At 51.7% G+C, this 25,572-nt stretch overlaps 14 protein-coding genes across 14 annotated transcripts; 5 read left to right on the top strand and 9 right to left on the bottom strand.

Moving 5' to 3' along the window:
* The first annotated feature begins 741 nt into the window (after window positions 1-741).
* Window positions 742-3,360, top strand: BO94DRAFT_533022 (NAD-dependent malic enzyme). The gene is made up of 5 exons (XM_025611253.1): window positions 742-1,065; window positions 1,192-1,298; window positions 1,355-1,467; window positions 1,536-1,614; window positions 1,682-3,360. The coding sequence occupies exons 1-5, from the start codon at window positions 995-997 to the stop codon at window positions 3,097-3,099; spliced, it is 1,788 nt and encodes a 595-aa protein (XP_025470056.1). The 5' UTR covers window positions 742-994; the 3' UTR covers window positions 3,100-3,360.
* BO94DRAFT_544315 (uncharacterized protein) lies at window positions 3,297-4,443 on the bottom strand (the record flags this gene model as incomplete). The annotated part of the gene is made up of 5 exons (XM_025613175.1): window positions 3,297-3,413; window positions 3,612-3,678; window positions 3,708-3,896; window positions 3,937-4,147; window positions 4,332-4,443. The coding sequence occupies 5 exons, from the start codon at window positions 4,441-4,443 to the stop codon at window positions 3,297-3,299; spliced, it is 696 nt and encodes a 231-aa protein (XP_025470055.1).
* Window positions 4,444-4,563: 120 nt separating this feature from the next.
* Window positions 4,564-6,090, top strand: BO94DRAFT_544314 (NADH:flavin oxidoreductase/NADH oxidase family protein; the record flags this gene model as incomplete). The annotated part of the gene is made up of 7 exons (XM_025613174.1): window positions 4,564-4,629; window positions 4,677-4,782; window positions 4,832-5,251; window positions 5,277-5,314; window positions 5,360-5,596; window positions 5,649-5,978; window positions 6,025-6,090. 7 exons carry the CDS (start codon window positions 4,564-4,566, stop codon window positions 6,088-6,090), a joined length of 1,263 nt encoding a protein of 420 aa, XP_025470054.1.
* Window positions 6,091-6,587: 497 nt separating this feature from the next.
* BO94DRAFT_533018 (snoRNA-binding rRNA-processing protein IMP3) lies at window positions 6,588-7,536 on the top strand. Its single transcript, XM_025611252.1, has 2 exons — window positions 6,588-7,072; window positions 7,230-7,536. Exons 1-2 carry the CDS (start codon window positions 6,680-6,682, stop codon window positions 7,401-7,403), a joined length of 567 nt encoding a protein of 188 aa, XP_025470053.1. The 5' UTR covers window positions 6,588-6,679; the 3' UTR covers window positions 7,404-7,536.
* Window positions 7,525-8,974, bottom strand: BO94DRAFT_369539 (uncharacterized protein). The gene has a single exon (XM_025607200.1). It carries the CDS (start codon window positions 8,722-8,724, stop codon window positions 7,627-7,629), a length of 1,098 nt encoding a protein of 365 aa, XP_025470052.1. The 5' UTR covers window positions 8,725-8,974; the 3' UTR covers window positions 7,525-7,626.
* A 470-nt stretch (window positions 8,975-9,444) lies between these two features.
* On the top strand, window positions 9,445-10,418 carry BO94DRAFT_369110 (uncharacterized protein). Its single transcript, XM_025607199.1, has 2 exons — window positions 9,445-10,282; window positions 10,382-10,418. Exon 1 carries the CDS (start codon window positions 9,582-9,584, stop codon window positions 10,023-10,025), a length of 444 nt encoding a protein of 147 aa, XP_025470051.1. The 5' UTR covers window positions 9,445-9,581; the 3' UTR covers window positions 10,026-10,282; window positions 10,382-10,418.
* A 766-nt stretch (window positions 10,419-11,184) lies between these two features.
* BO94DRAFT_366200 (uncharacterized protein) lies at window positions 11,185-11,944 on the bottom strand. Its single transcript, XM_025607196.1, has one exon. It carries the CDS (start codon window positions 11,805-11,807, stop codon window positions 11,274-11,276), a length of 534 nt encoding a protein of 177 aa, XP_025470050.1. The 5' UTR covers window positions 11,808-11,944; the 3' UTR covers window positions 11,185-11,273.
* On the bottom strand, window positions 11,923-12,542 carry BO94DRAFT_368774 (uncharacterized protein). Its single transcript, XM_025607198.1, has 3 exons — window positions 12,515-12,542; window positions 12,059-12,344; window positions 11,923-12,014 (listed from the first exon to the last, which is right to left on the bottom strand). Exon 2 carries the CDS (start codon window positions 12,310-12,312, stop codon window positions 12,082-12,084), a length of 231 nt encoding a protein of 76 aa, XP_025470049.1. The 5' UTR covers window positions 12,313-12,344; window positions 12,515-12,542; the 3' UTR covers window positions 11,923-12,014; window positions 12,059-12,081.
* Window positions 12,543-15,054: 2,512 nt separating this feature from the next.
* BO94DRAFT_368057 (uncharacterized protein) lies at window positions 15,055-15,759 on the bottom strand. The gene is made up of 4 exons (XM_025607197.1): window positions 15,631-15,759; window positions 15,434-15,575; window positions 15,284-15,382; window positions 15,055-15,213 (listed from the first exon to the last, which is right to left on the bottom strand). The coding sequence occupies exons 1-4, from the start codon at window positions 15,669-15,671 to the stop codon at window positions 15,157-15,159; spliced, it is 339 nt and encodes a 112-aa protein (XP_025470048.1). The 5' UTR covers window positions 15,672-15,759; the 3' UTR covers window positions 15,055-15,156.
* A 748-nt stretch (window positions 15,760-16,507) lies between these two features.
* On the top strand, window positions 16,508-17,583 carry BO94DRAFT_544311 (uncharacterized protein; the record flags this gene model as incomplete). Its single annotated transcript, XM_025613173.1, has 2 exons — window positions 16,508-17,233; window positions 17,302-17,583. 2 exons carry the CDS (start codon window positions 16,508-16,510, stop codon window positions 17,581-17,583), a joined length of 1,008 nt encoding a protein of 335 aa, XP_025470047.1.
* A 296-nt stretch (window positions 17,584-17,879) lies between these two features.
* On the bottom strand, window positions 17,880-19,612 carry BO94DRAFT_622425 (uncharacterized protein). Its single transcript, XM_025617081.1, has 4 exons — window positions 19,448-19,612; window positions 18,910-19,391; window positions 18,505-18,855; window positions 17,880-18,450 (listed from the first exon to the last, which is right to left on the bottom strand). The coding sequence occupies exons 2-4, from the start codon at window positions 19,180-19,182 to the stop codon at window positions 18,226-18,228; spliced, it is 849 nt and encodes a 282-aa protein (XP_025470046.1). The 5' UTR covers window positions 19,183-19,391; window positions 19,448-19,612; the 3' UTR covers window positions 17,880-18,225.
* A 322-nt stretch (window positions 19,613-19,934) lies between these two features.
* On the bottom strand, window positions 19,935-22,622 carry BO94DRAFT_533010 (allantoate permease family MFS transporter). Its single transcript, XM_025611251.1, has 8 exons — window positions 21,902-22,622; window positions 21,755-21,850; window positions 21,551-21,695; window positions 21,437-21,497; window positions 20,961-21,380; window positions 20,541-20,889; window positions 20,297-20,477; window positions 19,935-20,243 (listed from the first exon to the last, which is right to left on the bottom strand). The coding sequence occupies exons 1-8, from the start codon at window positions 22,149-22,151 to the stop codon at window positions 20,192-20,194; spliced, it is 1,554 nt and encodes a 517-aa protein (XP_025470045.1). The 5' UTR covers window positions 22,152-22,622; the 3' UTR covers window positions 19,935-20,191.
* Window positions 22,623-23,246: 624 nt separating this feature from the next.
* On the bottom strand, window positions 23,247-24,149 carry pyrG (orotidine-5'-phosphate decarboxylase pyrG; the record flags this gene model as incomplete). Its single annotated transcript, XM_025615564.1, has 2 exons — window positions 23,247-23,923; window positions 23,993-24,149. The coding sequence occupies 2 exons, from the start codon at window positions 24,147-24,149 to the stop codon at window positions 23,247-23,249; spliced, it is 834 nt and encodes a 277-aa protein (XP_025470044.1).
* A 501-nt stretch (window positions 24,150-24,650) lies between these two features.
* Window positions 24,651-25,257, bottom strand: BO94DRAFT_573430 (MAPEG family protein; the record flags this gene model as incomplete). Its single annotated transcript, XM_025614969.1, has 3 exons — window positions 25,203-25,257; window positions 25,002-25,137; window positions 24,651-24,938 (listed from the first exon to the last, which is right to left on the bottom strand). The coding sequence occupies exons 1-3, from the start codon at window positions 25,232-25,234 to the stop codon at window positions 24,651-24,653; spliced, it is 456 nt and encodes a 151-aa protein (XP_025470043.1). The 5' UTR covers window positions 25,235-25,257.
* Window positions 25,258-25,572: the final 315 nt, after the last annotated feature.

Raw genomic sequence — 25,572 nt, 5'->3', positions numbered from 1 at the left:
ATGTCAGCTGCCACCTATCAAATTATCTAGTATTCCCAACTGAATAAAAATAGAAAATTAGAGAAATAAAAAATAAGAAAAACATTCCCCCACTCGTACTTTTTTTTTTTTTTTTTTTTTTTTTTATTTTTTAACAAAGAGAGGTGAGGTGTCAAAATAAAAGGTAAAAATAAGGACAACATTGAAAACAAGAACCAAAAACAGAACCAGAAAACACCTCAAATTGAACAGGTCGATTAGCCTGGGTGTACTCTGTACTACAACGTAGTCTTCGTCCTGGAGGAAGAAATACCTCACATCCCCCAACTTCAAGTTGAGACTCCTCCTTCAGGATTGTTGCCGATTGTCAATCTGACTTGCCTAAATCGCATAATCCGGCCGAATAGGACCTGAACTACTAGTAGCAGGAGTGAGGAGAGAAAATGTGCGTCTCAGTGTGTTTTCTTTTTCTCCGCATTATTTGTCGGATTCGGAGCGAGCTCCCGTTGAGCTACTCCACATCCGTCCCAGAGGCTGACCCAATCCAATCCCGTTCAATTTCATCCCCCCCAAGCTTCGTTTCCCATTCCCACTTTGCCCACTCTGTCCACTCTTTCCAGTTGAAACGGTTCGCTGCCATGCAACCATTGTACCCCGATCCCCACTGGACCGGTCCCGGTCGCCCTGAGTGGCCCCTTGCATCCCGATTTCTCCCGATTGCTGTCATCCCTAATCAATCCACACACCTGGTTCATAGTCCTGACGACCACCTCGTTAGAAGATCACGACCACTGTTGAGACAATTGCTTGGTTGAACTTCGGCATGCGGTGGATTCCTGCTCAGGGGGGTTCAATGCGACTAGCCCACAGAGCCAGCAGACATAAAATCGGACTGCCACCAGTCGCCTCCTCGACTCAATTGACCCTTTCCATCTCGTCCTCCTCCCTCACTTCTCCCTCTGATACCCTCGGTCTTCGTTCCAAGAGTATCCTGGCCGTGACTCAGCCTTCCACAATGGCTCGATTTCCCGCTCACCAAAGCCGGCCCGTTCACGCGACCTCGGCCGTGAACCATGCTGCTCCCGCGTAAGTGCTCCAGCCGGTTTTTTCTCCTTCAACATCTCTCTCAAGTCTCAATCTGGTGACACGGCGGATCCTGGCCACGCATTCTCTTCTGCACTAGTTACTGACCATGTCGCCCTCTCCCTTTAGCGATGCCAACTATGACACCGCCAACCCTGCCTACATCCGCAAGTATCTCCGCACCTACGGCCTGACTCCCCCGCGTGCGGAGTCGTACGAGACCCAGAAGACTCGCTGTGCGTACATACAATCGTAGATCGAGGCGGTGGTCTGGATGCTAATGGACGTGCAGGCCTCGCTCAATTGGCTCTCAAGCAAACCGCCATCGACAAGTTCCTCTACCTCAGCACTCTCCGTAAGAACAATGTCCACCTGTTCTACCGTCTGGTCACGGACCACCTGAAGGTAAGCCAGCGATGCCAGACCCTTTTTTTCTTTTTTTTCCGTAACCCCACCAGCTAACCAGCAAGTAGGAATTGACTCCCCTTATCTACACTCCCGTCGTTGGAGAAGCCTGCCAGAGATGGTCCGAGATCTACCAGCAGCCCGAAGGTACGTTCACATCCCTGTCTAGCGTCACTGTCCCGGACTAAACCGGCCGCTAACCATGCATGATTAGGTATGTACCTGAGCTGGGAAGACCGTGGCAACCTGGCTGCTGTCATTGCCAACTGGCCCCAGCAGAACGTTGAGATCACATGCATCACCGATGGTTCCCGCATTCTCGGTCTTGGTGACCTTGGCATCAACGGCATGGGTATCCCCATTGGCAAGCTGGCTCTGTACACTGCCTGTGCCGGTATTCGCCCCGAGGCTACCCTGCCCCTGACCCTTGATCTGGGAACCAGCAACAAGGCCTTCCGGGAAGACCCGCTGTACATGGGTAGCCGCCGTGACAAGGTTACCCCCGAGGAGGAGCGTGAATTCTTGGATGAGCTGATGGCTGCTCTGACCGAGCGCTGGCCCGGTATTGTCATCCAGTTCGAGGATTTCAAGAACCCCTTCCCTGCTCTGGAGCGTTACCGTGATGTCTACACATGCTTCAACGATGACATCCAGGGTACTGGCGCCGTCATCCTCGGTGGTGTGATAAACGCTGTGAAGCGCTCTGGCCTCCCCTGCAAGGAGCACCGTGCCGTCTTCTTCGGCGCCGGCAGTGCCGGTGTCGGTGTTGCCAAGCAGATCGTTGACTTCTTTGTCCGCGAGGGCATGACCGAGGATGAGGCTCGCGCCTGCTTCTACCTGGTTGACACCAAGGGTCTTGTCACTGCTGACCGTGGTGACAAGCTCGCCGATCACAAGGTCTACTTCGCCCGCACGGACAACGCCGGCCTCCAGCTGAAGAGCCTCGAGGAAGTTGTTGACCATGTGAAGCCGACCATCCTCATGGGTCTCTCCACCATCGGTGGTGTCTTCACCCCCGAGCTTCTGCGCAAGATGGCCGAGTGGAACACCCACCCCATCATCTTCCCTCTGTCCAACCCCTCGTCCAAGTCCGAGTGTGACTACGAGAGCGCTGTCACCAACACTGATGGCCGGGCGCTCTTCGCTTCCGGCTCTCCCTTCCAGCCCATGTCGTTCACCAACTCTGCTGGCGAGACTCGCACCTACTACCCCGGTCAGGGCAACAACATGTATGTCTTCCCCGGTATCGGACTGGGTACCATCCTCTCCAAGGCCGTCAAGGTCACCGACAGCATGATCTACGCCTCGGGTGAGGCCCTCTCCAAGGCCCTCACTGCTGAAGAGATCGACCGTGCCCTTCTCTACCCCGACCTGACCCGCATCCGTGAGGTCAGCGTCGTCGTGGCCCGCAACGTCATCCGCGCGGCCCAAGAAGCCAAGGTCGACCGTGAGACCACCCTGCGTACGATGAACGACGAGGCTCTGGACGCCTGGATCAAGGCCCGCATGTACAACCCCCACACCGAAGTCTTGGCTTTGGAGCGCGAGGTTGGCTCCATCCTGGCTAGCCTGGGAACCAGCGCCTTCGCTTTGGAGGGCCTGAATGAGGAGGACAAGAATGCCAAGCTGTAAGCTTGAGCACCTCCCTTTCTTTCCTAAAATACTGGCTTGTCCAGCTTGGCTTGGTTTTGTTTTCGAGCGCGTTTCTTGTTTCCCGAATCCCGCTTGGAAGGATGTGCTTCTTGTATACCCCCATTCTTTCACGGATTCTGACACCTCTTAATGACGATTCTGTTGTCGGATACCAGCGATGTTGGACTAGGTTTTGGTTAGCTTAGAACTGGTCTCGTGTTGGGTAAACCGGATGATTCAATGATCCATATTTTCTTCGGGCTCGTTTCCTTCCGTAGCTCCTCGCTTAGATGTTTAGTTGTTGTCGTAGTTCTCTGTTCAATGTTCATAGATTTGACCGTTATGCTTGAACTTTCTTGAAGACTTAAAGTCCCCCGCACGGCTGTCTTTCCCAGCAGCGCCTGGCTAGCGCCTGCAGTCGGGGTCATGTGATGAGGCCATCTCCAGCGGGGAACTCCAACTCCGGGGAGTCGATCGAGTCTTACACTTGCTTATTCTTACCCGACACTCACATTCGAACTCTTCAAAAGATCCATGTTCTCAGCCACAGCCAAGACGAGAATCAGGCCGAGGGATTGCCTGAACGTGATACAGTAGTAGACTCATACCCAGGTAGTAGGTACCACGTCAGCGACTTGCATGTGAAGTGGAGATGAGACAGGCTGACTCCAGACGCAGGGTCCTCCGTCGGAATCCGTTCAAATAAGCTTATGCAGGCTAAGGAAGAGTTGCAGCTCGCGCCGGGACGGCCAGATCGGCGATGGAATCCGCTCATCTCAGGGTCCGATCGGTTCCACCTAGACGAAGCGGGTAAATAGCCGGCAGACGATGCTGTACTTGAACTGGCCTGGGCCCTGGACAGCTGTCAGACGATCCGTTCCACGGGCGGATTGTCCTGCACAGGCCGAGTGGTCGGAGGCTGCATCCCGGTGTCCGGCTATCTCGACCGCGGATATCCGGTTGCCCGAGGTTGGATACCCGGACGCCTTTTTCCACCCGAACGACTGACCATGGAACAGAAAAGTCTGCTTAGACAACCCCTTATTGCCTAAAAAGGAGGTCTTTAGTGGTTGGATTAGAATTCCTGACCGGTGTATACTGTAGGCCTGGATCGGACACAGCATGGCTTCTCAAGTCGTATGGGTGGTCCAAACTGGTGAGCAGGAATCTGGACATTCAGGTTCCGTGTCTTTGCTGCTTATTGATAGTATCATAAGGAGATCTCTGCGTACTGTTGTGCTGCAATACAGCAGGCGACATCTGGGGTGGCGATAATTGATAAGCATCTGCAGAGATCTTGGCTTTGATGCTAAACGAGCTAACGGCTTCTCCACCGTGCACCATGTATACTCTCCACGTGGTTTGAGGCCTCGGCTGAATTTTTCGGGCCGCCAGGGACTTATCACGAACAAATTCCTTTTTTCCCCATCGCAATCAGCCTTTTCTCTTCTGTCTTCTCACACAATGGCGTCCCTACATGAGTCCGTTCGGCTTCCCTGCGGGCTGGTCTTTCCCAACCGCCTAGCCAAGGTAGGTTGGTTCATTCATTGACCATGATCCGATCTGACTAGCTACAGGCTGCAATGGCCGAGTCGCTGGCTGGATCAGGGAATGTCCCAACACCTACGTTACTTGAGGCATATAACCAATGGGGCCAGGGCGGTTGGGGTGCTCTTCTCACAGGTACCTTGGATCTACAGAATACAGACGGGAGGATGCTTATCAAGATCAGGAAATGTCCAAGTGGACGTGGATCACCTCGGTACCCCTCGTGATCCTGCCTTGCACGCTGAATACACCGGTAAAGAAGGCAACGAAGCACTAGTTGACAACTGGAGTCAATATGCCAAGTCCTGTCAGCAACATGGAACCCCGACCATCGTACAGGTCTGTCATCCTGGTCGACAGTCGCTGCGGTTTGCGGGTCGTCGAGGTCTCTTTGCGCCACCAATTGCACCGAGTGCTATTCCTCTGCAGATGGGAGACAGCTTGGTGCAGCGACTGCTTAGCTGGCTTGTTTTCCCTCCACCTCGCGAGATGACTCAGGGTGATATCGACCGGGTCACCCGTCAGTTTGTTGACGCGGCCCGTTTGATGGCCGACAGTGGCTTCTCTGGAATTGAGCTGCACGGTGCGCACGGTTACTTGATCGGTATGTTAGCCTGTCCTATTATCAGTTCACGCTAATGAGGCAGATCAATTCTTGAACTCCAAGGTAGGACGAGTCAGATTTCAGATAGGGCCAAGCTAAATTGAGTAGTCCAACCAACGAACCGATACATATGGTGGATCGGCGGAGAACAGAGCCAAGTTCGTCGTGGATATGATTCACGCGATTCGCCAGGTCGTGCCTCAGACGTTTGCCATCGGCATCAAGCTTAATTCCGCCGACCACAGCTCGTCCACATTCGAAGACACCATGACTCAGATCAAGCTTCTCATCGAAGCGGGAATTGATTTTCTCGAAGTCAGCGGAGGAAGCTACGAGAACCCAACGGTCAGTGATCCTAACACCGATGCATATCTGCAGAGATTGACTTATCAATCAGATGATGGGACCCGAGAAAAGCCAACGCACTGTTGCCCGTGAAGCGTTCTTTATCGAGTTTGCAACGGAAACCCGCAAGCGATTCCCGGACCTCGTGCTTATGCTGACGGGTGGTTTCCGGACGCGTGCTGGAGCCGAGTCCGCACTGCAACAGAATGCATGCGATGTGGTTGGGATTGGCCGTCCGGCTGCGATTGATCCTAAGCTACCTCTAGTCCTCTTGGATGAGAGTGTACCGGACGATGAGGCCCAGTTAGTCCTGAACCGGGTTCCTATGCCGTTCCTGGCACGGCTGCTAGCGCTGAAGGGCGTGGGTGCGGGATTGGAATCGGTAAGTTGTTTATATTCTTCGTGGCATGTGGATACTAATGATGTAGAGCTATTATGCGAAACAAATCCGGCGATTTGCTATGGGACTGAAGACTTTTCTTCCTGGAGTGTAGCAGATGTGTCGTGGATATTGTGTATAATATGGGTGGCTTTTTTCTGCAATTTGATCGAGAATATAGAATCTACGGATGATCCTCAATCGGGTCAATATCATCATACATGTTCTACTTCTTCAGTCAGGGTAGTGGACAGGAACAATTACCAGCGATCTCTCAGGATCATGTGAGGTTCCATAAGTATCAAAGAAGCAGCCCTTGCAGTAGAAACTCATAATGGTAACCTTATTGAGTATACAAAAGCCACTACTGCAGAGTGATCTCCGACCATAGAACCAACCACCCACGTTGAATGTAAGTTCTGACAACAGACTCGAATAAGGATAATTGGCCAGCCACCTCATGACAGCAGCCGAGTCAAAACGACCACCACCGCCCTCCTCACCGCCCGGAATCCAACCAACCAGCACCCACCAACCACCCCAACCCATCCATAATACCAGCAATAAAGTAAAGGTCCTATCCAAAATTTTCTCCGGTCTTATCAACTTGAAGATCACCCCAACTACAAGCCAACCACCAAACCACATTCACCACAACAACACCTCCAAACCCACACCCTACCCAAACCCCACCCCCCACCAAAATGGTCCGTCAACTAAAACACCACGAAAAGAAACTTCTCCGCAAAGTCGACTTCCACACCTACAAATCCGACAACAACCATCGCGAATCCCAAATCCGCACCCGCTACCACCTGCAAGACCCCGCCGACTACCGCAAATACAACCAATTATGCGGATCTCTGCGCCACCTGGCCCATAAACTCTCCGAGCTGGACCCGGAGAGCGATCCCGTTCGGAAGAAGTTGGAAAGCGAGGTGCTGGATAAGTTGTTTCGCATGGGGGTGTTGAAGCAGAGTCGCGAACAGGGGGCGGGGTTGTCGAGAGTCGAGAGGGAGGTTACCGTTAGTGCGTTTTGTAGAAGGAGGTTGGCGGTATTTATGGCCAGGAGTGGAATGGTGGAGAATGTTAAGACGGTATGTTTGTTTGGTTGGTTGGTTGGTTGGTCTTGGGGGGGTTGAGGGGTTTACTAGTCCCTGACTCTTTTTCTATTTGTTCCTTCGTGTCCTCTTTTCTCTCTTCTGGGGGAGGGGATTATGTGATGGGATGGTCATGCTAATATATGTGTGATAGGCTGTCACGTTCATCGAACAAGGTCAGGTGCGCGTGGGTACCGAAGTCGTGACTGATCCCGCCTACCTGGTTACTCGCAATATGGAGGATTTCGTGACGTGGGCGGATAATAGCAAGATTAAGCGGAGTATTATGCGCTATCGGGATAACTTGGATGATTTTGATATGTTGTGAGGAATCGAGGATACCCATATCATTTTACTGTTGCTGCTGCTGTTGTTTTTTGGGTTGTTCTGGCGTTGTGGAAAAGTTTTTTACTACTAGATGAATTGTACTCCGGATTATTGTGGCATACTATGGCAATGGCAATGTTATTATGTAAAGAGTTGCTGCTGCATTCTATTGCTGGGGTATCAAATGCAAATCGCCGGCTATTGTGAAAGCACGCTAGGTGAAATTACGTCTTCAGACGGTTGCTCGTTCGAGACACGGTCAACTTCCGGGTTAGTTTGAAGCTGCGCGGCAATGTGCTGCTTTTGTTCTCGCCCGTCTCCTCTGGAATGTCCATGCGGAACCGTCGCACACTTCCCCCATAGTTTCCCTTGCCGTCTTTGCCTTCTTCGAAGAATGGCGTGCGGTTGTCTCCGAATTGACACCATCGAGGCGCCACCCGTCGCCAGAACCCTCGCACACCACTGCTGGCGCGATCGATCTTTTCGTACTCGCGTCTCCGTGTGGATGGCGACGTCCAGTCAATCACCGTCATTGTGGGTGTGATTGGTGAGTGGCAGGTAGGCTCGTACGCAGAAAAGGTAGACGCGCGCAATGGGGGTCGTAGAGACTCATCCTGGCGGTTCTGCCCCTGGTAGGTGGAGATGGAGAGCTGGGTTCGCAGTGTAGGTGGAGAGCTGGCGCTGGAAGAGGAGCGAAGAGGTCGCGGTGGAGTGCGAGGATTGCTGGAGGACGGAGGTCGAGATACGCGTGCGCTGGGCTTTGACAACCCATCCTCCTGGAACAGACGGCAGGACTCGCGATGCAGAGCGATCAGGTCCTCACGTCGGGTTGTCTGGTCAGCTAGCGGTGTGATAGAGGGGGTGGTAGCGGAGCGATGGTGCGAGCTATGTCGGCTATTGGGAGTAGAGCGTCGCGGATTGCGAGACGAGCGAAGTTGTTCTGGATATTTAGACGGCGAAGGGGGTGAGACGGTTCGTTTGCGTTTAGAGGTCCGGCGGCTGTCCGATGGGGATGACGGGGATGACGGGGATGACGGGGAAGACGATGGGGAGGTGTTCTTGGAGGTTGTGCTCTCCATGCTGTCTGAAGGCTCATCGATAGATTGGTCCGACACGGTGGGCGGGGTACCTGCACCCACGGTGATTCCAGTGACCTCGTCGGCGTAGTCGTTCACACCGGGTGAGACGATCTGAGAAGTGATGAGAGAAGGGACTTTTGTCGGATGCTCTGGCACTAGGCTGAGCGGCGATGGGGGTGGGGAGAGCTGGTTGGAATAGCCACCCGGAAGATCGAAGCGGGGGCATGTGAACGTGGCAGCCATCGTGCCTGCGCCTCCAGGGCCGAGAACTGCGTTGACTGAAGAATGACGCGGTCCAGCCGATTCACATGCTCTGCCAAATGGCACCAGTCAGGAGACAGAAGAATGCGGATCAGCAGCTGGTCATGGCTCGGGACGAGTAGTGTGTGGGTGTGTGTTATGTTTAGGCAAAAGGGTCGGAAGGACGATAAATCAAGAAATGATGAAAGAATGCTAGCTAGTATTTGATGAATGAGAGAGTCTGCGATGACCCTGGAGGGATGTCAGGAGGACCGGCCGATAAGATTAGGGTTCTGAGAGGGGATGACGACGAGGAACAGGATGGATGATGACTTACCGAGAACACTAGTCACGCTGAGGAGCTAGGTAGGAGCGGTAAATGAAAGACGTGGAAGATCGACAATGATGATCAACAGAAGAGAACGAGAAGGCTGCAGGAGAATGCTCTCCAAGGAAGGGATGAGGGAGGTCGACGGAGGTCAGGAGAGGGTGTTCGAGACAGGTCTTATAATAAATAACCCGCCGGCATTCCAAGCGCCTGCGACCCTCTCTGGCGGCAGACCAAACCGGTTAAACGGGAACTAGTCGTAGTTGTAGTGGACACTGGGAGATCGCATCTTACAATAATGACCCAAACAATACTACTAAGAAAGAAAGAAAGGAAAGATCATTGAATGAATGACTGAAAGAAACCAGTTGGGGCCCAATCTGGTGGAAACTGGAACCTCCCACTGAGAGTCCGACTCAAAAGAGTCAAAAGACCCCCGCAATCGCATTCGCCCGAAAGTTAAAATTCATTATAGAGTGCGATAGGTCCAAAGGACCGACCTTCCTTTGCTTTGCTCGTTTTGCAGCGGGGCATGTCACCCGCTGCTGCTGTTGCTGAGATCCCCTGCATGCGCCAATCCCGTCGCTCCCCCAATTTTTCCTCGGATTCGACGTCCCTGCATGAAACTCAGTCAGCACCAATCCCAGCTCAGGGGACAGGGTTCCCTGCGACGGCGTCCACTGGGCCATTTCTAGTCGCCATTAGTCTCTACCTAAATCCTTTAGTCGATGGTGTACCTCCTTGCTGGCCATTGGCGATCCAGACTGTCCATTCGTCCCCCTCGCGCCGTCCCATTGGCCCCCCATCGCCCCCACCTGCCAATGTTCCCTGCCAGCCAATCTCCGGTTCCGCACCCCACCTCGAGGACCTGTCATTGGCCTTCCCGATTCACCGCCAGTTATCGCGGAGCGCAATCGGCCAGGCAGATCGTCGAAATTTGGTACCCTCCCCCCCCGGTCCATGGTGTGAACTGTGAAGGTTAGATACTGGAAAAGATCGGCCAGATACTTACTAGCCTGCCGTGAATGGAGGTACCGAACCTGGTATTTCCATTGTGTTTGAACTCTGAAGCGCTGCGGTGGAACTCCTCCGACGATGCGATGCCTGCAGATTACTGATAGCGCTCAGCCAACAATCTTCCCGCATGCAGGACCGACAGTCGCAAAATTGGGCACACACTCGTGGCTCGTGATACTCTGGTGGCCTACCAAGTACCAGGCGCTTATAACCAAAGTTAGTTTCTTCCAATCATGTCCAGAATGTGTCGGCGCTTTCTGGTGTGCCAGACCGAGCTGTTTCACTTACCGCCAGTGTTCCAATAATAAGCTACAGCATACCGACTAGTCTTGACCAGAAGAGACGCCGTAGCTACACCGGGCCCATACCAATCATCCGTATCCAACCAACCCCAAATCCAATAGACTAGGGATCTTCCACAAATCCCCCACCAAATAATCCCCGAATCTGCACGGCCAACGTCAGCCACTAGTGACGTCTTGGCATGCCCTCCGCTCCCGCTGGCTGTTTGTAGGACAGTCGACGACTCGATGCATCGGCCCTGTCGCCCTCCAGGGCGCTGATAAGGCATGGCACGTGGTTGCCAGCATAGCAGGTGCTGTCTGTGTGTGAGGTGACATTCCTTATCCAGGACAACCTTTCTGCTCGATAACCGTCGATGATGTGGCTGGGGTGGCTGGGGTGGCTCATCTGTGAAAATGGAAGATGTCGATATTTCGTAGGATAAATACTTGAGACTAGTTAGTCTCACGTCTTTGCCCACATGTACTGTTTGAGACTACGTGTTTAACTGGTCGTCAGAATTACCAGATCATGAAGTTGATTCTATTCCTGGTTGTGAGCACCCCGTAATGTCTACACCGTCACGCCCGACTTTCTTTTCATAGACGATATGTATATGTAACTAGGATGTGCACAATTTGGTAGGAGCCCTACCACCACATAATACCACCTAATAATAGCAGGCCCATCCTTGGCATCCGATGTTCGTGCTTGTAGGGTTGTCCAATGCCACCCGAGGTACCAATGAGGACTTCAGGTAGGTAGCACTGGGCCTAGGCCTGGCTCTTTCGAGCCGTTCAGGATGCGAGACCCCCCCTGCTACCCAATGACGATTACTGCGTAATACTATCTGCCTAGCTGGGTTGCTGTATACTTCGTGCCTGGAACAAAGTCTGGGCGTCGGGTGGTGTACCATGGAACCGTATCAACAGGAACTATAGCGACTTACTCTGTTACGGATATGGATACTTCTAACAGCCATACGGTCGTGCTTGGAGGAGCTACATTGCCTGTGTAAGGTATCTAGTCTAACCCAGACCATACATGACCCTATAATGACCTGCCCAGTACGTAAGGCAGGCCAGCTCGCCTTTGGTGAGTCAAGAACGCACTCGATGACAGGCGTCGTTGGTAGCTGTGTCTGGAAGTGAGTCAATAGGGTGAGATGATATGACATGGCCTCGCAGTCTATGACTCCTGTACATACTCCCAGCCTTGACTCAGAGGGGTCGTAGTCATATACGGAGTCGACAGCCCTTCGAAGCATCCGATGACTCCTTCCAATTCTGGACCGTTGCCCATTGCACCTTCCTAAGGTCAACGGCCACACCTGCCGTGTTGCTCGCCCGCCGCCATTCGCCCGTCGCATTAACAGCTTCACCTCTCTGAGTGTTACTGAGTCACCCCTCCGTGTTTTCCCTGGTTTCTTCCGCTGACTTCCCCCCCCAATCTCTGTCATTATTCACTCATCGTTCATTGCACCCCCGCTAGTCGCAGGCGTGACCGGGCCAATTCCCACAGGTATAAATACCCCTTCCTTTTTCTCGCGCCCGGGAGAAACTCTTCTTCTCTTTCCTCCCAAGCGCGCCTGTGGCCACTCGTCGACACCTTTCCTTGCCTTCCTATCTTCGTTTATCTTCTTGTAGCTTTTGCCATCTCTTGCCATCTCTTGCCATCTCTTGCCATCTATCCCCATTTATCCCCATCTACCCTCTTGCCCATTAGATAGCTAGCTAGCCTACTTCATCGTCACAGGTGTCGGCGGAGGACAGAGTGCCTACGTGGGAGAGGCAAGACACGGAGGAAAAACATACCCACAGAAGAAAAAAAAGAGACCTGCAAAAAAAGGGGAACACGAGGTCATGTGAAGAAAAAGAGCCTGCAAAAACAAAAGAACAAGAGGCACTACAAAAGACAAACATTCGACGGTCGGGTGGCAGGGTTGGGCCAGGGGCATCAGACATCGTATGATTGCCGTTTGACCTGACAAGGTTAGCTTCTCTCCTCATTGGTTTTACGTTAATCGGCTTGCAGGGAGTGCTTCTAGCGACAACAGGCGAGTCGATACTGACAACGACGGCGTGACAGACAGTGATTCAAAGTGTGAGTGGCTTGACATGAACTCGTTGTATGGGCAAATGGCTAACTTGTCAATGTGTTTGTGGTCCTTATAGTGACGGTACCTACGTACGAGCTGTGTTGGTGCGGTGGAACAATCATGTGTGTGAGTGCTAGATATCGACTTGTTGTCGAGTAACAGCTTACTGACGAGGTTGTCTTTTATAGTGGCGTGCCTTTCTTCGATTGGATCAGACGGTTGTGTGCTGTCTGTGTTGGAGCAACTTAACAATCAAACAAGTGGGTAGCTTGATATCGACTTGCGTTCTGGTAGATAGCTAACGTTTATAATCTAAGCAGGAGGATGCGGTTGGGTGGTTGGTACTTTTGGTTAGTTGGTTGGTACTTTTGGTTAGTTGGTTGGTACTTTGGTTAGCTGGTTGGTTCTTGGCTGCCTGGTTGGATAGTGGGTTGGTTGGTCAGATAATGCGAAGTACCCATTCAACTGACTGACTGAGCATGGCTAACATTGTATTAGGATATCGAACAACAACAGGCCTTGGAGGGTGGTAGGGACGGGCCTGGGACATGGTGGCTGGCTGGTCTGTTTGGTGGTTGGTTGGATGATGTAGAGTATCTTCGAACTGACTGTTTGAGCATGGCTGACTTGTAGTAGGATATCAAACGACGACAGGCCTCGGAGGGTGGTAGGGACGGGCCTGGGCTGGTCTTTTTGGTGGTTGGTTGGAAAATGTAGTGTATCTTTGAACTGACCGTTTGATTATGGCTGACCTGTTTTAGGACATTGAACGGAACAGACTGTGGTTGGAGGGTGGGTTTCAACCTCACATGCGTGTGTGGTTGCATTCAACATTGTGTAAATGGAAAGTGGTTTGATCTGACCTGGTGATTATGAACGCATGCTGACAACTACAGGGTTATTTCACCAGGCTTTGGAGGGTGGCAGGGACGGATCTGGGACATCGGACACGCGCCAGACTTTCGATGTATAATGTTGGTTGGGTGGTTGGCGCTTTGGTTGACAGGCTGGTTCGTGATTGGTTGGTCGGACACTGTGGACTCAGAGTCTATGAACTGACTGTTTGGGCATAGCTGACGTTTATTAGGATATCAAACAACGACAGGTTTTGGAGGGTGGTAGGGACGGGCCTGGGACATCGGACACACGCCAGTCTTTCGATTCACAATCTTACAAGTGGGCTAATATAGACTCCTTCCTTGAGAACTTGGCTGACTTCTTTGCGTAGCTTCCACCAAGCAGATATTAGTTGAGCTGCAGTGTTGGATTTATAACTTCCAAAACATGGTAAGTGCATTAGTTGATTGATGTATGGGAGCTGTGGCTAATTGTTTGATATACCCGACCATGACTTTTGAAGGTGTTTTGTTTTTCTTCTTTGGTATACGCCGTGGCATCGAGCTGCTTATTCTCTTGGATGAGTGGCTGGTCCGAGTCGGCCACTTATCGAAGACAGGCAAGTGGCTCGATGTTGACTTATAAAAATAGCGACTGACTTGTTGGCTTAGCTTATGACAACAGACATTCGATCACTTTTGCTTACCGCATTTTCACACCCTCTTCTGCTACGTGCTTTTCTTGATTACCCTTTTGGCTAAAGCTTCATACAAGCTGTTCTCTTATTGTCTTTCTTGTTTTAGGTATGCTAATGGAAAATTAGCTATGTTTTTTGAACAAGCTCATGGTGGGTGGTAGGGCGGGCCTGGACACGACTACGCTTACGACTTGGGGGGGGGGGGGGGGAGGGGGCTCGACTATAGAAAGGGAAACTCGACTTGGGAACGGGGACTCGACTGGGAAAGGGAAACTCGACTTGGGGGAAGGCAAACTCGACTTGGGAACGGGGACTCGACTGTGGAAAGGGAAACTCGACTTGGGACAGATTGACAGACGAGGGTTCAACAGCCGGTTCGAAACTCAACAGTGGAAACGACAATTGGTTGGGATTGTTTTGGGATCAACAACCGACTCGAGGCTCGACACAATCGACTAGGACACGACAAGACGTATCATATTGTGACTATACTAACATTTGGGCTTAGTTGTACCGACACGCTTTCCGAAAGGCCTATAGTTGACCTGGTTCTGGGACACCACCTCACGACTTAACGACCTCGACGACACCGTGAGATTTGGATAGTTCGACTTCGGCATATAGGGCAACGACTACAACGGTTACGGAAGACGACACGGCTAGTGATCGATAAAGGAGGACACTGTCTGGCGACTCACGACAACCTACGACCACGACCAGCTTCGGAATCGTCTTCGAACCTTTCAAGTAAATATATCATCCCAGAAAATAAATAGGTGGTTGTTGTGTAACTACTAACAGAATAGGGGCCAACAACACGCCAACTTCGACCAAGCCCCGGTTGGGAGGTAGGGCGGGCTTGGGATATAGACGACTCTGAACGCGCCATTCTCCTGTAGGTAAGTACATCCAAGTGTCGAGACTACTTGATTGAAATACTTATTGCCTGTTGTGAATAGGTCTACAATACATAATCGATTGAGGCAAACCCGTCCACACCGAAGCCACAGGCCTCAAAGGGGCGATAGGATGGGCCTGGGATACATATAGATGGACAAAAGATTCTGCAAGCTTCGCACCCTGTTTTTGTCACTCCTTCTCGCAGTGGGAAGGTTCTGCTACGATACTTTCTCTATGTACTATCAGATACCCAAGACACGGTTTGTTGAGGCCATATCAACCAGGTCTCGCATGGGTGAAGGGACGGGTTTGGCACATAGACTGCCTTTCTAGCTTGGTAAGTGCTGTATAAGCCTCATATGACTTGGTCGATATGCTCACAGTCTGATACTAAAGACCTAACACAAGCCGTGAAGGTAAGTCGTCCCATACCAACACGGGTCGGGACATGGAAAGTACACAACTTTGCACGCTCCATTTTAACCGCCCCATTCTCCTCTCGGTAGGTAATATTTGCTCTATACTCTGCTGTACACTCTGACTTGTTCATTATACATTCGACACGCGGCTCATTGAGGCGAGCATCATACCGACACCAGGCCTCGGAAGGGTGGTAGGGCGGGCCTGGGGCGACTTTGCACGATCCATTCGCCATTACGCCATATCCCCCATAGTGCCCATTCCCCGGTAGGTGAGTAGCATCTGCTCTATGCAATACTTTGATAGCTATGCTGACGTTCTCATATTGGAAAAAAAAAAAAAAAGATACTCGACATTCGACACGTGCTCATTACGACAAACTTCCCATACGCAGCAGGCCTAGGACATAGACTATAGACACTTTACACGCCACTTTCTTTTGCGGTAAGTGATATCGCTCCACACAATATTGGTAGAGATACTGATAAGTTTGAGTCAAGGCTAGACACAGGACACGCGCTCGTTGAGGCAAGTTTTTCCACACGCGACACAAGCCTCGACTGGATGGTAGGGACCCAGCCTGGGATACTCACTGTAGACAACTTCCCACGCGCCTTCCACCTTCGGGTAAGCTATATCTATTCGATGCAATTGTCAGTAGTGATGCTGACATTTGACCAGTATCCCCAAACACGACACAGGCCCCGGTTGGGTGGTAGGGACGGGCCTGGGACATAGACGGTTGTGTGCCGTTTGTTGGTACGTTTCTTGCAGCCTTCGAATCAGATTAGATACATGATACTGACATTAGTCGGGCGTTATATTTAGTATTTCCTTTCACATCATTTAACGATGACCATGCACGCCGGAGACTGAGATTGGGAAAGGATGAGAGAAGACAAGGGGAGGACGGAAATTGCAGGACATGCTGCGGGTGGATATTAGAAGGGAAGATGATGGACGTCTGTTATATCTGAATGGACATGATTATCTTAAGTAGTACACAGTATGTAATTGTACGGAGTAGGAGGGCAAAATCAAAGGCGGTGTAGTACGGCGGTGAGAGAAAGCGCAGTACGCATGGCTGTATGGCAGATGGCTGTATGTCCCGGCGGCGTATGGAGTGGCTAAGTAGCTCTCTAGCCTCTACCCCCCAAGCCACGGACAATCGCAAGCCGAGCCAGGAAGACTGTACCACTATAACAAAATGGAGAACCGGGACCCACGACGTGGAATAGTGCAACGGATCATGGAGGACACCCAGCAGGCCATGCAACTCTCCAACCAAGCTATGCAACTCTCCAACCAAGCCATGCAACACACCCAGCAGGCCATGAAAAGCTCCAACCAAGCCATGCAGCACATGCAACAGGCCATGCATCGGATGCTCCGACTAATCTTGTACACTGAAGGAGGGCCTCCGCCCTCAATGCCCGGGATCAGGGAGATGATTTCACAGGCAGCAGTACCACCAGTAGCAACCGAGATAGCACCTGCGGGAGATGCGTCTTTCATAGGCACTATAGGAAAGGTGGTGCAAGCGATGGACCGTCTGGCTTCTAGGACTGCTAGACAAGAACCCGCGCAGATCTCAAGCACCATTCCCGAAACCCAGCAGCCACAGGAGGGATACGACCACGGACAGCAGAGCGAGGGAGTCGCAGGACAAGAAAACCATCCACCGCCACGGACATCAACCCCCGCGCCTCGGGATCCCTGGTCCCAGACACCGACAGCGGAGTGGTTTACTCCAATTGAAGACAGACCCAAGAGCATAGCTGGGGATATGGAAATAACGACGGTCTGCACCCGTTGTTTCAATATGTGGATGAAACGAATTCGAACCCAGGATGACATCCCAGACTGTGTCTTTGATAGAGCGAAAAGAAAGAAATGCGAATATTGTTCGAGGCAACGGAATACGTGTACTCCGGTAAGTGGGTATTTTGTTTGACGGTATAGAAAAAAAAATAAAGTAAGTGGCTAATTGGTTGGATCTAGATCAATCCACAGCTGACGCAGAGACTCTTGCGTTATAAGCAGCGGATGGAGGACCCCGAACGACCCATTGATGAAGCAGGGAATGATTGGGAGGAATTCAAGAAGCAGTATGTGCGGGTTCGAACACTACTTGCTCGAGAGCCAATAGCCCAGGAGGAAGAATTTAAGCAACGAGATAGAGCGAGGAGAGCGAGGAGACGGGAAGAGTTGAAATCACGTCGACCTGTTGAGCAGCAATCTACTCTATCTGAGGATGTTTCCCTCTCTCCTACCCCCTCTTGAACGGCAAGATATATCGGGGGAAAGTATAAATTCGCCGGGCTCTTTGTGAGAGGGGTGCTTGTTTGTTCCTGGGACCGGGACCGGGAGAGCCTAGTCGAAAGTCAGGCCGTGAGATCACCAGCAACGTCGGAGAATGATCCTATGGGGATACGTAGTGGATCTGAAAACCCACTGTGAGCACTACGAGCCAGATTTAGAAGAAGCGTCTAGTGCTCGTAGAGTGGCTGGAAAGTCTTGGGGGAGGTTCAACAATTGGGTGGCACTTAACATACTAATGAGTTACGCTGGTTAGTATACCGCATCTTACCAGCACGCCATTCACTAATTATCCCAGGAGTATGCGAGGTCCCAAAGGACCTTACAAATGACACAGTCGAGAATTATTTCCATATCGACCATTTCGCTCAATTTACTCTGATCGCGAAACTCCTCCCCATCCTGAAGGCTGGCATTTCCAGTACCTTCCAACCTCGAATTGTGTAGGTTTTCTCTGATACGCATCCACACGTGTTATTTACTTGGATGGCATCGATTGTGCAAGAATCGAGGCATAAAGCTACCTCATCTCATCAGAGATTATATCCTGGTGCCAACGAGGGCTCGATAGCGACAGAGAGAGGACGATACTTTGATATCCCGGTATCAAATCTCCCCATGGACTTTGGTAATAAATCCAAAAAGTTCTTTAAATGTTGCAATAGCCTCTCGTACATAAGTTAGGTTGAGTTGATTTAAACACACTGGGGATCGGTCCATAGCTTTGATCCCCGGATCCTTCTGTCTCGATGGCGCCATCATCTTCTGTGCAAGAGCGTCCACCGAGTCCATCAGTGTATTGGACTGTCTGATGAGATCTAAAACTAGCATCTGTTACAGAGAAACGCTGTTAGCAACCGAAAAGCACAAGTTTTTGGTTCCCACCTTGCCATTCCCATCGAAGCCAGATTTTGCAATATAGTCAAAGCAAGAAGCCGTCTGCTCAAAGACGCTCATGATGCAGACCAAGTCCACCGGGCCCACATAACACCCACAGCGAGTTGACTGTTGACAGCTCCGAATCACATCCCCCGTCGCCTTGACCATCTTATCGAGTTGCAGTATGGCCATTTCCCGTATCGCGCATTCGAGCCTAGATACTTGGAGCATCATGTTGACTCGGCACTGGCAGTTTCGTACTGATGGTGGTGGTGGGTTGACATTGCGGCTGTTGGTTCCGGGTTGAGCGGAAGGATGTGCGGAAGAGTCGAGGCCATTCCGGCTCGCATCGTGTGGCTTGGAACAGACTTGTTACTGCGCATCAACCGGGACATTTAATGTGCGGCTTACCTTCTTGTCGTTCCAACGCTTCATTGGAGTACTAGGAGGTGAAGATGGAACAGCACCTTCAAAATCTTGCGGCCTCAAGACCGTATCAAAGCGGATCCTTCTGGCGGTTGGATTATCAGCCTTGCTCTTCCGACGATGATAGAGATCCCGTGCGAGACGCCGACGAGCTGAGTCCGCCTCCTCCTTGGTATGGTACTTGCGGGGGCGTCCGATCTTCGGTTGATTCTCCTGTCTCGCTCCTTCTCCATTTCGGGGTCTCGTTCCTGGAGCCATGTCACTTTATCAACGGTGTTGATCGTAGGCCAAATCAAGAGAAAAAGGTAGAAACGCATGAAATCATCCTTGATAATACTCATCGTATGTCCTGTCCCAGGACTACCTTCGGCGTTTTTATAGCATCTAAATGTCATGAGTATTTCCCGTCTGTACCGCTTGGGCGTGGTTCCCTGGCTATACCGCATCGTATCCCGGGTGATATTTCACTTTTCCATCCCGCGTCAGTGGCTGTCTTGTTACCTCATCAGCAAAGGACACATACAGTCGATGGTATACACCATCAGCAACCACATACGTCAGTGCTTGTGATTTCTCTGTCCAAGCAGATGGTTCTGATATCGATTGCCACAGGACTCCTGCTTCCATGCTGTAGTGAGTGGGTCGGCGGACCAACGAACCGGCTGCCCACGACTGTTGGGATCGCCAGTTCAAACCATGGTGCTGGTAATCTGATTTTCTCGGGGGGGGGGGGGGGGGGCTGAGGTAATAATAGGGAGATGTGATGTCTCAAGTGTCTCAATCAATGATCGTCATGGGCAAGGATCAGCTCTGATGGTAAAGAGCATGAAGAGAAGCAGGAGCTACACAATACCTACTGTCCTACCGTGTATCGTGCCTGTGGAGCTGGCCCCACCGCCCCCACCCCGCAGTCCCGCCTGACAGCTACACAGTAGTGACAGTACACACGCTGCAATGTGTTTGTTACTCCGAGTGTCGAGTTTGACTCCAAGGCAAAGCTACCGATTGACGTTCTGGATTCAAGCATCCTATTACTGCTACTATGTACTTGTATCGCATATAGCTGGTGGAAGATAAAGTCTGCACCAAGCGGTAAACAGTGGGACATGCTCTACATCAGAGTACATTGAGTAGAACAAGACTCAAGCTAGAAATAATCCCTATGCATGAAATTCCCAGAAAAGTAGCAACGCAACAACACCATGGTCGTCATAATGATCATTTACAGGCGCCAGGCCCAAGAGAGAAAATTAGGAGGCCACAGCCATCACAAAACATATACGAGTTCGTGATTCTCCCAATCAGTAAGATCCATCCACCTAAGTCAACCGTTAGATTAGCAGATTCGACCAAATCAAGTGCATCAACATACTCTTGGTTCTCCATACGTGTGTACTCCGGGCTGGCACGGACCAGGGCCTTCTTCTCGTTTTGTTTGCGGTACCACCACCAGATGAATGCAAGAATAAACAGACAGACACCCCAGCAGACGATAATTGTGATCTCCGCGGGAACATAGCGTGGTGCATCTTTGGGACGGAAGACTTGAGGGCCTGGATCAAAAACCTGTCAGTTGCCAAGTCCCAAAAGAAGGAACAAGTAGAATAGATACATACCGATAATATTTCCTGCACAATAGCCGATCAAGTAAATTGCTGCAACAGTCGTCTTCTTCGTGTAGCCAGCTACGTTCGACGAGATCATGGCGAGCAGCGCCACAAACGGCGTGGCGCTCCCTTGTGTCATGTAGAAGCCGATCAACCGACCGACATTATTCGAGAGAGGCAGTGCAACGATGAGTATCATGCCCACAATGCCGAAGATGATACCACCTGTGCAGCATAGGAGTCGCTGGTTGGTGTATTGTCCGAGAAAGCCGCTCACGACCAGGGAAATGACTTCGATGGCACCGCCGGGGACACCGTAGAGCAGACTCTGTTCTTCTGTGTAACCGAAGCTGGTGATCTATAAAAACATGAATTAAGTCAGCAAAAGATATGCTATGCTGTTGCTGAGACTTGAGAGGACGGACGAACCAGCTGGCTGAAAAAGTTGGTAATGCCACCGTTGGGAATGTCAGCAATAAGGGCGTAGAAAAAGAAAGCCCAAGTCATGGGGTCCACAAGGGCCTCCTTCACCTGGTGTATCTTAAAGTGCTTATTTCCGATTCCCTGTTGGTTGACACGCACACGAGCAAGCGCAAGAACGCGGTCTTCATGCTTGAGCCATCGGGCGTTGAGCTGGCTGTCCGGGACAATCCAGAGGAAGAGCACACCCAGGCAAACGGTTAAAAGCCCTGTGACAAGGAAGATGATCTTCCAGGGCTCGATGGCAGAGCCGTGGCGGTCCGTCCCAACGGCAATCCCGTAGGCTACCAGACCACCGAAAATCTGGCCCCAGCCGTTGAAGCTGAACCAGATGTTGACTCGACTTCCTTGTTCGGCTTTAGTGTACCACTAGTACGTGTTAGTAGTGTTGAGAGCTGTCTGAGGGGTATGATGGGAAGACTCGCCTGCGAGGTGATCAGAGCAAAACCAGGGGTGACAGAGGCTTCAAAGACACCGAGGAAAAAGCTGAACTCTGATTAGTATTGTCTTATGAATGCGGTTGAGGATGGGTGATCTACCGGATGACAATTGCCCCAGAGTAGTTACTGACGGCAGCAAAGCAGCACAGGATCGCACCCCAGATGATAATACAAGTGGCAGAATATTTTCCCAGAGGGAGTCTCTGAAGAAGTCGGTTGGTCGGGTACTCCCATGCCAGGTAGCCTTCATTCAGTCAGCGCACTATAATCGTTGACGGGTTGGACGTGTTCAGGTGTGCCGACCGAAATAGAACAGACTACCCAACCATTGGTAATCATCGCCTACGAGGTTCAAGTCCTTTTTGATCCCCATAATACTGGCATAGGACAGAGTTGTCTCTGCGAACCGTTAGGGTAAAGCTTTAGAAAGCTGGTGAGGGAACCACGAACTGTCCAGGAAGTTCATCCCATAGACAAGGCACATAACTGGCATGATGTGCCAGTCGATCGCTCGAAGAATCCTTTTGTTTGTCGACTCATCCAGCGTGATGACTTCACCATGGAGATCTTGGAAAACCGCCAGCGCTTCGTCAGCATCCTGCGCATGCTTCACGAGCGTCGGATCAAGTTCTCTCGTGGTTCCATTCTCCTCATCCACCTCCATCTGTGGTGGAGCTTTCTCAGATTTCTCTTCCGCCATATTGAACCTTGGCTTGGGGAAGGGGAGTAGACCTGGGGGAAGGGGGTGTCGCAGTATGCGGTGGTGAGGAGGCAAGTAGTGGTTATAGTACCTCTGGGGAAGAACCATGCACAGGAGACACGGTCCCCTTAGGTCATGTCCTTTGGCAGCTCGTCATCCGACCCCATCGGAAGCACAGTAAAGCGTGCCCTTTATCTGCACGGCCGAATGGGGTTTCGTGTGCATACCTCGGCGATAAGCAGCTGTGCAATGCTATCTGGTATCAGTCCGGGGTAGCGGACGAGGAGCTTATCGAGGAAGCCAATGCGGCCACGTCTTTCAGCCGAGGGATCCTGAATGGGAGGGAGATGAGGGGAAGGAGAGAGGCGGTCGAGCGAAGGTTGGGGGAACCCTGTTGGAGGCCAAGGACCCGGGCTTATCCATTGGGTGGAATAGCCGAGAGCAACGTGCATCAGCCATCAACGATGCTTGAGAACTCAACTAGTTAGGATACGCAATACGGCCAGGATGGAAATTACGGAGTAGTGGGAAGCTGGATGAACCAACCCGTCTTATCACGCGATGGCATGGAGTCCACAAGCCCACATAGAGCGATGCCGGCATATGAATATCATGCATGCCTGGCGACAACAGGCCGCGCTATTGGGGTATCAGGCATTGATCGAGGCGGAATCATACCGACGAATCCTTCGCGCTCGGCCAGATACAGGCATCATCCTGATGATCCTGGAAGGCCCATGTTATCACATCCAGTGGTACCTAGGACCACTGTCATCACGGCTTATCTCCCAACAACGATTAAGCTTATCATCCCCAACTCTTATCAGCCAGCCACCACTCGGCTCGGGCTGGCTGTTCTATGGCCTACGCAAGAGTTATGCCGGAGCTTATCTGCACCAAATGGACGCAACACAGCGACTGTCCGGCCATCATAACCTGCAGGATCAATATCCTTTCGACATCCGATGCCGCAGTCGGCAGGACTTCACTATCAGAAGATGCACCGCTACCTGTACTCGACAGTCGTCCACGTTCATCGCGGCAGTCTGCATTTCTATATCATCCATAAGCGTCATGATTGCCCTCTTTTCATCTTTAGTTTGCACCGGTCCGGGCCAGGTACGCCTCCCATCCCTCCTTCCGGTACTGTTGCACCGCCTGCACCGGGTCCGGTGCGGCGTAGATGCCGCGCCCCGCGATAATGAAATCAGCTCCCCGACCGATAGCCGACCCGGGCGTCTGATACTGCTGACCAAGCTTATCTCCCTTGGACGAAATGTTCACGCCAGTGGTAAAGACCACAAAGTCCTCCTCATCCGAGGGGGAGCTGACTTCCGATTGCACCTCGCCCAAAGCGCGAGTTGACACAAATCCCATGACGAAGTTCTTGTATTTCCGGGCATAGTCGACCGAGGACGTAGTATACTGACCTGTGGCCAAAGAACCCTTGGAGGTCATCTCCGCCAAGATCAAGAGGCCGCGTTCGGGGCCGTAGGGGAAGTCCGGCGCAGACGCAGTCTGGGCGAGAGCCTCGACAATGCCCTCACCAGGCAGGATGCTGCAGTTGATGATGTGGGCCCATTCCGAGATCCGAAGAGTACCACTGTGGTATTGCTTCTGGACAGTGTTGCCGATGTCAATGAATTTCCGGTCTTCGAAGATAAGAAAGTTGTGCTTCTCCGCAAGGGCCTTGAGTCCCTTGATGGTCTCGTTACTGAAATCGGAGAGGATGTCGATGTGAGTTTTGATTACGGCGATATAGGGACCGAGACCTGCAGTCCGGAGCCACCGTTAATAAGTTTGCATGGAGGATATTGAGGCAGAGTATCGGGTCGGCCTACGGTCAGCGAGGTCTAGAAGGTCCTTAGTGGTGGTCACGTCGGCCGAGACGGTGACGTTAGTCTTCTTGGCCTCAGCAATCTCAAACAGCCTCTTGGCCAGAGCATTGGGGTGCTTGCTAGCGCGAGCGCTGTAAGACAATTGCGACTTGGAGGACATGGTTTCGATGGAGGGGTGAATGCGGGGTGCAGACGGCCAAGTTTGGGTGTAAATCTGGAGGTTTCACTGAGGAAGTCTGATCGATTGGTCCGGAAGCAGCAAAGGCAGTCTACCAGATAAAGCGACTGCGATTGATCTCAACAATCAGGTGAAGACCAAAGATATTGAGAATCTCTACCGACACGGCCTGGAAAGTCAATAAAATCATAACCGGGCCCCTCCACGCACCAGCCACACCGGCGAGGGGTTGTTCCGTCTCCGGCCCGTGGGGTCAGCCACCGTGACCCTGCCGGCCGAGGTCCATCGGAGCTCCAATAAGATTTTCTGTTTTAGTGTTTGCCGAAGAGATACCACGTCCACCATAAGAAGTCATTTGTCTTTCCTCAGACCATAGCGGCCGCAAATATTAGATGATCTAAGTAGTAATTTACAGAAGAGGCGATTATGTGTATGTATGGCCAACGCTGCCAATCAGCTAGCAAGGACCGAGTAATCCCCGACTCAGTAGGAAATCAGCTCCCTCGCAACCCCAAATGATGTCAATCCCCAAAGAGCCCCCTGCACAAGCAAGTAGAACCCGCCATAGATTCGTCCGCGACCCCGCGGCTTGCCGGAGTATACGTATCCGTAGAGGAACAGGGAACGGCCCAGAACCCACAGGCTTCCCAGTCCAGTCGCCAGCTGAGGGTACTTCAGTCCAGCCGCCAGGATGAAGAGCATAGTTTGGCTCGAGTTTTCAAGGAAGTTGGCGTGAGCGCGCTGGGCGCAGTTGAACTGCTCGGCTTTGGGCTAGATGAAAGTCAATGTTAGTCAGTCGACGCGATGCAGCTTGCTCATGAGCGGGTGGCGTACATTGGCCTTGCATTGCTCCACGGTCGCATAGCAGTGAGGGTATGGGACTTCGGCCCCCTTACGGAGACGCGTCACAATGCTGCCATGAATAAAACCCAGGACGGGAATTGCGCCCAGGGCGACGGCGATGACGGCGCTGTAGAGCGGTCAGTATTCGGCAAAAATTGAGATGGTTGTAGGGGTTGCAGGATTAGCGCATACCCGTAGTTCTCGGGAACAGTCAATGTAAGCATGGTGGAGGATGGCTGGGGTGGACTTGGATAGATGACACTAATGGACTCGGTGGGGGGTGGCTTCTTATAAATTATAAAGTGTGTTCAGAAGATTCCAAAGTGAGATAGGAACGGCCGGATGCGGGATCTAAAGCATCCTGGCGGATCCTCGCAGACCCGACTCCGGGTGGCTCATTGTTGCTGCCTTGCCATTCAGCACTGAAGAATTAGTCAGTGACGCAAGGGCCAGATCAGCAGGATGAATTCAATGGATCCTCATGGAATGTTCTTTCACGGAGAGTACGGTTACGATCCCTCTGCTTACCGTGCAGAAGGAAGTGGTTGATTTACATCTATGG

Source organism: Aspergillus sclerotioniger (assembly GCF_003184525.1).
Source record: "Aspergillus sclerotioniger CBS 115572 chromosome Unknown BO94scaffold_7, whole genome shotgun sequence".
Taxonomy (NCBI): domain Eukaryota; kingdom Fungi; phylum Ascomycota; class Eurotiomycetes; order Eurotiales; family Aspergillaceae; genus Aspergillus; species Aspergillus sclerotioniger.
The sequence above is the reverse complement of the archived record's forward strand: the minus strand, read 5'-3'. Positions and strand labels throughout refer to the sequence as shown.

Coding starts and splice junctions, on each gene's coding strand:
- BO94DRAFT_533022 (XM_025611253.1), top strand. CDS start 995: ATGGCTCGATTTCCCGCTCACCAAAGCCGGCCCGTTCACGCGACCTCG. Junction 1,299..1,354: donor CGAGACCCAGAAGACTCGCT/GTGCGTACATAC, acceptor ATGGACGTGCAG/GCCTCGCTCAATTGGCTCTC. Junction 1,615..1,681: donor GATCTACCAGCAGCCCGAAG/GTACGTTCACAT, acceptor ATGCATGATTAG/GTATGTACCTGAGCTGGGAA.
- BO94DRAFT_533018 (XM_025611252.1), top strand. CDS start 6,680: ATGGTCCGTCAACTAAAACACCACGAAAAGAAACTTCTCCGCAAAGTC. Junction 7,073..7,229: donor TGGTGGAGAATGTTAAGACG/GTATGTTTGTTT, acceptor TATGTGTGATAG/GCTGTCACGTTCATCGAACA.
- BO94DRAFT_369539 (XM_025607200.1), bottom strand. CDS start 8,724: ATGGCTGCCACGTTCACATGCCCCCGCTTCGATCTTCCGGGTGGCTAT.
- BO94DRAFT_369110 (XM_025607199.1), top strand. CDS start 9,582: ATGTCACCCGCTGCTGCTGTTGCTGAGATCCCCTGCATGCGCCAATCC.
- BO94DRAFT_366200 (XM_025607196.1), bottom strand. CDS start 11,807: ATGACAGAGATTGGGGGGGGAAGTCAGCGGAAGAAACCAGGGAAAACA.
- BO94DRAFT_368774 (XM_025607198.1), bottom strand. CDS start 12,312: ATGTCTGATGCCCCTGGCCCAACCCTGCCACCCGACCGTCGAATGTTT.
- BO94DRAFT_368057 (XM_025607197.1), bottom strand. CDS start 15,671: ATGAGCACGTGTCGAATGTCGAGTATCTTTTTTTTTTTTTT. Junction 15,576..15,630: donor AGTATCTTTTTTTTTTTTTT/TCCAATATGAGA, acceptor AGCAGATGCTAC/TCACCTACCGGGGAATGGGC. Junction 15,383..15,433: donor ATGAGCCGCGTGTCGAATGT/ATAATGAACAAG, acceptor AATATTACCTAC/CGAGAGGAGAATGGGGCGGT.
- BO94DRAFT_622425 (XM_025617081.1), bottom strand. CDS start 19,182: ATGGCTCCAGGAACGAGACCCCGAAATGGAGAAGGAGCGAGACAGGAG. Junction 18,856..18,909: donor AGCGTTGGAACGACAAGAAG/GTAAGCCGCACA, acceptor GTCTGTTCCAAG/CCACACGATGCGAGCCGGAA. Junction 18,451..18,504: donor GCTTCGATGGGAATGGCAAG/GTGGGAACCAAA, acceptor TCTCTGTAACAG/ATGCTAGTTTTAGATCTCAT.
- BO94DRAFT_533010 (XM_025611251.1), bottom strand. CDS start 22,151: ATGGCGGAAGAGAAATCTGAGAAAGCTCCACCACAGATGGAGGTGGAT. Junction 21,696..21,754: donor GGGTAGTCTGTTCTATTTCG/GTCGGCACACCT, acceptor GACTGAATGAAG/GCTACCTGGCATGGGAGTAC. Junction 21,498..21,550: donor TCTGGGGCAATTGTCATCCG/GTAGATCACCCA, acceptor ATCAGAGTTCAG/CTTTTTCCTCGGTGTCTTTG.